The sequence below is a fragment of the Sipha flava genome, unplaced genomic scaffold (assembly GCF_003268045.1).
Source record: "Sipha flava isolate LNK unplaced genomic scaffold, YSA_version1 0_pilon_pilon, whole genome shotgun sequence".
Classification (NCBI taxonomy): Eukaryota; Metazoa; Arthropoda; class Insecta; order Hemiptera; family Aphididae; genus Sipha; species Sipha flava.
In genome coordinates, this window is record NW_020271713.1 from 5,679,468 (window position 1) to 5,688,124 (window position 8,657).

At 28.3% G+C, this 8,657-nt stretch overlaps 1 protein-coding gene across 1 annotated transcript; it reads left to right on the top strand.

Moving 5' to 3' along the window:
- Window positions 1–508: 508 nt before the first annotated feature.
- Window positions 509–8,657, top strand: LOC112685535. Its single transcript, XM_025557482.1, has 6 exons — window positions 509–544; window positions 6,008–6,134; window positions 6,682–6,829; window positions 7,154–7,217; window positions 7,280–7,428; window positions 8,238–8,657. Exons 1-6 carry the CDS (start codon window positions 509–511, stop codon window positions 8,365–8,367), a joined length of 654 nt encoding a protein of 217 aa, XP_025413267.1. The 3' UTR covers window positions 8,368–8,657.

Sequence of the window (8,657 nt, forward strand, 5' to 3'; positions counted from 1 at the left end):
TCCCTGCGAGCCCCGCGTTGCGCGAAGTATTGATTATCCCCCCCCCCAGTCGTACCCGTTGTTGCGTTGCTGAGAGATCGCGGGGGCGGGCCGGCGGCGGCGGCGTCAATTCCGTGGTGGCGCGCGTGAGGTACGGGCTGAAAAACGGACGCGCGCGTGCGAGAGGGGTCGGCTGTCGGTGGCGGGAAAAGGAGAAGGGAAAAAGACCGCGAAACCGTTGTCGCGGCCGGCGAAGGCGCGCGCGGGCGTGACGCTCGCCCGTTCGTCCGCGTGCGGCGACGGTTCCCCTTGGCCCCGCCGGGCTCACGTTCGGGCACGGTCGTCGGCGCCACGAGCCGGATCCGAGTGCGCGCCGCGGATCGCGCGCATACAAGTTCCGCTGGTTCAACGTTAACGATAAATCTGTTGGATCGCGGTTCAACATCAACCGCGGTCAGTACGCGCCAGTCCGTTCGCCACGGCCCTGCTGAGCACACGCGCATCGTCCGTCCGCCCGCCGCCCGAAGACATGGACATGAATCACATCTTGACAGACCTGCCCAAGGTACGTGCAGCGCGCGCACGCGAACGTCGCGTTCGGCCGTCGTCGCGTTTTTCTCTTTCACCAGCCGCAGGTGGTGTTGCGCTTTTCCCGCGGCGCTCCCGGGACCGAGAAACGCGTTCCCGCGGATCCGGTTAGCGTCTCGTGCGCCGCCTGTCCCTTAGCGTTCGCGATGTCCGCTTTTCGAATGCGCCTCGTCTTCGAAACCGTCCGCCGTTCACAACGCTCTTCGGAACGCCGCCCTCGATGATTGTTATGTTTTCGTCCGTTCCGTTCGAGGGCGGCGGCTCGCGTGGACGGTTTTTCTGTTCACGATAATATGTATTCCGGAGAGAAAACCAAACTAAGTGTAATCACGCGTTTCAAATGGTCCCACCTGTGCTCGATTTGCACTACGTGTTACTACGATGCTGCGTTGCGCGCGTTTACATCGATCTGGTGTTGCTGAATAACGATTTGCCTCTGATTGCGATCTAACACAAATATAGACGTACTCAAGGCCGGCCTTAGATCTTTCGCCGTGCTAGTTCATTTTTGGGGAGTACGGAGGTATAGCGATAAAAACATACAATGATAAACCTTTGTTATTATTGTTTAGAAAAATAATACGTTTTGAGTGACCAACATTTTTTTTTAAAAAATATAAAACCAATGAAAATAAATATACATTATTTACAAATCATTATATAGAAACTTTCATTATACAGTAGCATACAATAAAAATAAGTATTGATTAGATAATTCAAAAAATATGACTACAAAATTAAAAGAGTATCAAATAAAATTTATTTTGCAAGCTTTTTAGTATACGAAATCAATCAATATATTTTTGAACTCAAAATTGTTCGCCACTTCTTTTTCAATTGAAATTATAGCAAGATCACTTAATATTTTTTAATTTATAGAAGATCCTAAAAACTTGAATTATGTTTAACTTGGAAAAGTTTCGTTTGCCTGATGTGACCCTGTATAGGAGTTTTTACAATGGGAATTGTTAGGTACAACTACTTTGATACAAAATTGTCATTATTTATAAAAAACTATAACACTTTCATTGGAGTATTATAAGGCTTTAGTAATTTGGATATTGCTGCTAATTAATCAGTCATTTCTATTACAACAATATTTGATTTACAAATTTATTATGAAGATCTTCATTTTCTAGAAATAACAATTGAAGATCCATACAATTTTTAATAATATTATCTTTTGTTATGTTTTTAAAACTATTTATGTTACACAAAAACTTATCGTAACGGTTATGTATTTGTTGTAATATTTCTTCGAGATAATTGATTGATACGCCCAATACATAAAAGTGTAACTCAATTAAGTTTTTAAATCAATTCTGGGTTTAGAACCCATTTTTATTTTTCGTTGGCGAATAGCTTGTTGCGCGTAGGAAATCTTAATCAAATCAAACGAAATATTATTTTTTTATTAAATGTTTTCGTATTTCATGTTTAATGTTTTTTATTGGAATTCCCCCCCCCCCCTAAGTAGCTGCCTATTTTGTTACCACGTTGGGTCTGAACGTATTACCTACGTCGAAATCGCCTTTAACATTTGAAATTGGCCTCTCGCCCAAACTCAGTAATTTTTGTTTTCATTTGAAAATATTTTAATTTGTGCGATTTTAAGTACTCTACTAGTATGATTCCCCATTTGATCACAATGTATTACAGTGCTCATTTTTAGCTTGTTCTACGCCTTGATGTGATAATACATCGAACAATTTTTGTATTTTACATATTATATCTGAAAAGAAATCTCCAGTATATGGTGAACGTCCAAGGTGTAAGGAAATAATCACAGCAAATATAGTTCACGAAAATAATTTATTACACTTGGTTACGAGGCAATTGTTCAAAAATTTGATAACTCTATTAAAAATTTGTTCCCCTTGAAATTCGCCTTGTATACAGTCGACGAAATTTACAACGCAATGATTTATTTTTACGAGAAAGGATATCGCGAAAGAATGTTCTATATGTTATTTGTATTGCATAAGTTATTAACGAATACGTAAAACAGCCGGATTATGAGTATATTAAGACTTAAAGCTTTTATTGCTATGGGTGTTTTTTTTTCGTTGTACCTACTACTGTTATTTTATGCTATCATGAATTAGCTTCTACGTTTAATTTTGTTTTTTTATTTTAAGATAACCGAATGACGTATAAACACAACATGAGACTATTTTTTTGTGTTGATTTTTAGCTTGTCGAAAAAACGATTATTGGCGTAATAATATACGTAGTACGCTATTTCTCGGTATTAAACATGTAAAATGAACCTATAAATATACATGGATAAATATCTGCTGTTAAGAATATGTTTGTCCCATGAGCTCATCCAATACAATTGTGCATTTTAGGGATGTAGTATTAATTAATTGTATTTAAGACTCAACCCGAGACGTAAGGAGTATATTATCGCGATTATCGTGAATAATATTTTGAAGTATTATAGTATTTTAAAGAATGAAAATATCCACGGTTTTTATATGTAATATTTTATTATACGCATAGATAATATTATCAAATTACCATTTGCTTCCAGTGATATTCGTGCATTATTATTTATAATATTAATAAGTTTAAATATATATTGATACTTACTTTGTGCAATGATTAAAATAAATAATATATTATTAGGCCACTTAAACTATAAATTAAATCGAGGTCATCGTAACTTCCTATTCATAGTAAAAATGTTATTTTTTTTTTAATGAAATCTCGGAAAAAATATGAAAACAAAATAATATTAAAAATTATGTACTAAAAGTTATAATTCAATTTAATTTTTATTTTTTATTGTTGTGCGTACGATATTGTTATATTTATAATAATATTTTGTACCCTAAGCTATTTAAATGCTTAAATATGTAGATAAGTGGTAACTTGTTAAAAAAAAAGTTGATTCAAGTGTCGGTGTAGTAATAAAATAAGCCATCACATAAATATGATCAATTTATATACACCAAATAATAAATGTAGACACTTGTATAGTTAAATACGTATTTAAAGCTATGTAATTTGTAATAAAGATATTACTATAATTTATCGCCAACCAAGTAAAACTAACCCCTGTTAAGTGTACGTTGCTATTATATATTTTTATAGCTTATTTAAGTTCTATATATCAATAAAATTTCATTTTTAAACTTGTTCTGTTACTTGTAAATTATCTTGATCAAATTAGTTTGTGTTTGCCAAGTATGTTAGTTTTAAACTTTTCTTATCAATTATATTTAGGTAATATTTTATTTATTAGGTTCGAACAATCATTGCCAGGTCTGCTCTGAGCTATTGATTAACACTATAATATAAATTAATTTACTATCTATTTTTTATCATTCAGATTTATGTATTAAACTATTTTGATATAAATAAGGACAAATAAAAATTGTTGATTTTTAATACATATTGCTTAATACATATTTTGCTTCTAATAATGGAGGACTTTAAAATATTGTGTATATTATAACGAAGATATTTCTAAAAACGTGCTTGGTTATTTCAATAAAGACTGTTCATTATTATTATTCCCAATAGTATAGGCATATTATTTCTTATTATATATTTTGTAGTAAATTGATGCCGTACAAATTTGCAATGCTGAGCTTATACTCGTAGTTTAAACTATCGACTCTAAAGTTTAGGCAGGTACACATTTTTATTGCTACCTCACTGTTAAAGTGTTTATGTTTTCTTTATTTTTTTTTTTAATATTGACTTTACCCTTGTTTTTTCCCTCATAAAATAAGTAAACCATAAGTTATAAGTGTCATAATTTATAGTGAAATACTATTTTGAGTTCTTACTGTCAAATTTTTATTTTTTAATTTGTATGATTAACGATAATTTGTCGACATTGACGTATTTATTAAAAGTAGGTACATAATATGTATGAATTAAAGTGGTATATATAAGTTAAGTTTTAACCCTTGATAATAAATTTTCAAATAACAAATAATATAAAACATAGCAAAAACATGAAATTCATTCAATAATTCGATTCCCTTTAAAATGTTTTTTTTAAAAAAAAAAAAATGTTATGGGTAATTCTTAATTTTTCTTAATTTTTCTTAATTTTTCCATTCTCAAATATTTCACTTATAATAATTTGCATAAATTAAGGATATAAAAACTTTTATATTAAAAAGTAAAATTTTCAGATAAGTCCTTTCAAATTTCATTTGTTCTAATTACACTATATGGCTTAAATAGTTTTTTTATATTTTATGGAAGCTCGAACTAGACGAAGATTTGTATTGTCTTATTTAAGAAATACAAAATAGATTAAAAAATATTTTAATAAAAAAATATACTACTTTGAATAAGTATTATTTTAAAATCGAAATTAAATTAAATGTTACGAATTAACTAAGTCGGTATTGACACTAGACAGGTAAGGCACTAAAAATAATAGTATATACTTAAGAAAAGGATTCGGCACTTTTCTTGAACATACTATTCGCTTATTTTGGAATAAAGTAGTGAGGTAATATCTTCTGGGTAACAATTTTTTTATAATTTTTTACTTGGGTGATAACATTTGAAAATTATTCTGAATAAAATTTAGACTATCAAAAAATTGGTAAACATTTTTTTCATTATAGAATTTACGTTTTTTGTTTGCAATTATTTTGATTTTTTTGAAAAATTATCGTTCTATAGAACAATTTAATATTCAATCTAGACTTAATATAAGCCTCATATGTAAATATAAGCTTTATACTTTAAAGCTAATGTACTCGAATTGGTCCCTAAATGTGTTAACTGTTTAGCGATATAATCCAGTCCAACAGATATAACATGTATTTTATATGTATATACCATTTACAGATAGGAGCAATTATTATAAGGGGGCCCAAGAGGGTCTTTAGCACCTCTGGTTTTTTTTAGGCCATCATATAATAATTACTGTAAAATACCATACATTTTATTTTCAAAAATGTTTGCACCCTCAATATTTGGAATCTAATTGCGCTTATGCTTTTACTCTATTTAGAATTAGTGCTTTATCACCTACAATCTCATAAACAAGAAATCAATTTTGCAAAATGACTTCTAATAATAAAGTATTATATATATTTGAATATTTCTTTTGTTTTTTATTTGTATTGATTTTGAACAACAAAAGTAATGACTGCAAAATCTATGTGGATTGAAAATAATTTAAATTTACTAAGCTACTTTTGAAAATGATTTTTTAAATGAATTACTATACTACAATATATTTTATCATTATTCAAATATTTAGAATTTAAATTTTTTTTTATATTTGATGTTACGATAATCTATTAAGATAGATACATCTAACATTTGATATTTTATTCGTTCATTTTTATTTCATTCATGGACATATACCATATCATATGAAAAGTCTATACTGAATTTTTGAACTAAAAATAACAACACAAGCGTGTATTTGATGAATATTGTTTATAAATATTTTCAGGAAATGCATGCTATGCATATCAAAGGAGAAAGAGCAAAACGCGAATTGGCTGAATTGGAAAATAAGGAAAGATATGCTGTAAGAAAGTTGATGGAGGCAACATTACATAAGAAAAAAGAAAATGAGGGTATTTATTATTTGTTTTAAATATTTTGTTGTTTTTTTTTTATTATTAAAATATCTACATAAATAAATTTTTTATGCACTTATAGTTATGATTTTTTGAATTATGACTATTTGCCTCGATTTCTGATGGAACATTATGAGTTTACTATTTATATATATATATACATATAAATAGTATATTATACGTTATTACACATAATTAAAATTTACAAAGAATTGAAATTTGATTGTTGTAATTTAGATTCTTTAATGTTTAAGTATAATTTAATTATAAAGTAAATAATTAATATTATTAATATAAAATACCACCACACAAAAAAGAAACTTTCATTTTTAAATAAAAATAAAATATAAATATGTACCTAATTAATTTTAATTTAGGTACATATAAAATATTACAATATTTATTACATTTTTAACAGTACATTAATTTATTTTTAAATTTATTTCAAAAATAATCTAACATTTATTTATTCGTTATACTCGTAATTAATAAATAAATTAAATTATATTTGTATAAGACACGTTCCTTATTATTTTTTCTATAGCTATATTGAAAGCTGCTCAAGAAAGTTTGGATTGCTTGATACAGAAACTTAATGAACGTAAGGCTAAAAGTGAAGTTTTAATGAAGAAAATTAATCAAAAACGTAGTAACTCGCTTATGATGGACATACAAGATACAGAAGCTGCTCAGTACGTAGTATTTCAATATCAAAAACATTTACAATAATAATGGAAATAATTATTCATTAAAAATGTATAGTATACATTTTTAATAATATAAATAATATAACTAATAAAAATATAATAAATAAATAGTTTATAGAAATAAATGCTTAGCCTTGAGTATTATTATATTTGTAATGTATGACCGGTTTCATAAGCATTTATTTATTTCTATAAACTATTTATTTATATATTTATTAAGAATATTTACGAGTACAATTTACTAATTTTATTTTATTACTTAATTATATATTATTTTAATTTTAAATGATTTTCTCAAAAATATTTTAGAAACCATGCGGAAATCACAAAGCGAATGATGGAAAAGATACAAGAACAAGCTGAAATCGTAGAAGTAGATATTTTTTAAAATAAATTACTATTTATTAACTAATTTCATGTTCTTATGTTATACAGAAGCAAACAACTATACTAAAACGTTCACGTGGATCCAAGGACTCGTCAAAATACTTTCGTTCTAAGATCAACAATTTAAAGTCAGAAATTTCTGATAAACAACGTGAACTGGATTATGTGTTGAATGTGTACACAGGTCTAGAAAAAACGTGAGGAACGACAAATAATTTAATAATTTATGAAACAATTAAAAAAAAAGATCTTTAAAATATAGTAGACCATTTATACAATTTCATAAGATATTTAGAATTAAATGAATGTGGAATTTAGCCATACTCGTAAAAACATTTTGCATTTAATTATAATAATATAATTAGGTACTGTGCTAATATCAATTTACTTTTATTATAAAGGTTCGTTTAAGTAATAGATTTATTTCTTAATCATTTTTCAATAAAAATTATAATTTTATTAGATCTTTTTAAATATACAACTATATCAATAGGTATTATATTTTGAACTCTAAAAACTATAGTTTTATTATGAAACTAAGAATATTACTAATTATAATTATTTTAGCGAAAAACAAAAATATCACGAGTTTAGTAAAGTAAAATTATCCAGGATAATAATAAGAATATTATTAATTAAATAGTGTATAATTTAATATTAAGATATTTATGTGTTTTTAATGTTTTGATTAGGTAGGTACCCTCATAATCAGATTATTTCTAATTCAGTAAATACAAATCTCTAGACTAGGTATTCTATGAATTAAGTTAAAAAAGGAAATCAACACTTTAAATTAAATTTTCATTAATTGTTTAATTTATTAAATTACATTTGATTTATAAAAACACACATTAACAAAACTATGACAAAAGTCTTATAAAAAATATTTTTAGTATAATATATTTTTTTATTACTTGTTAGGTACTCTTAATTTTTGACATTCATTACATTTAATGTCCGTGCTATTCGTCTATAATCTATATACATATTTTTAATTAATTTTCAGATACCAAGAGATAAATCAGAAGAACGCCAGTAAGTTATTGGTGTGCAAGGAAATGGATGAAAAAGCTGCTAAAATGCAGTCTGGCGTTGATTCATTAAACAACGATATCAAAAAATTGACATCTGAATAATGTATATAAGCTGGAAAAAGGATTTTTCAAATTTTAATTTTATTTTCAACAATTTTATATGGTAGTTCCCCTATTTTTTTTTATTGTTATTCTTTAGATACGATTTAAAAATTGTGCGTGTTTGAAAGTGTATTCGTATATATCTTCAAGTTGAACATTTCTTCATAAACTATACTTATATGTTATATTTATCTTCCAAACGAGGAATTAAATTATATTCTGGAACTGCCTATCAACCAAGGTATTACTTGTGTTTCTTAAGTCTAAATATAAACTGTCATACATTCATA

Excerpts from the sequence above, each read along its gene's own strand:
- LOC112685535 (XM_025557482.1), top strand. The coding sequence starts at position 509 with ATGGACATGAATCACATCTTGACAGACCTGCCCAAG. Across the intron at positions 6,830-7,153 it reads CAAGATACAGAAGCTGCTCA|AAACCATGCGGAAATCACAA; the intron begins GTACGTAGTATT and ends AAAATATTTTAG. Across the intron at positions 7,218-7,279 it reads AACAAGCTGAAATCGTAGAA|AAGCAAACAACTATACTAAA; the intron begins GTAGATATTTTT and ends TATGTTATACAG.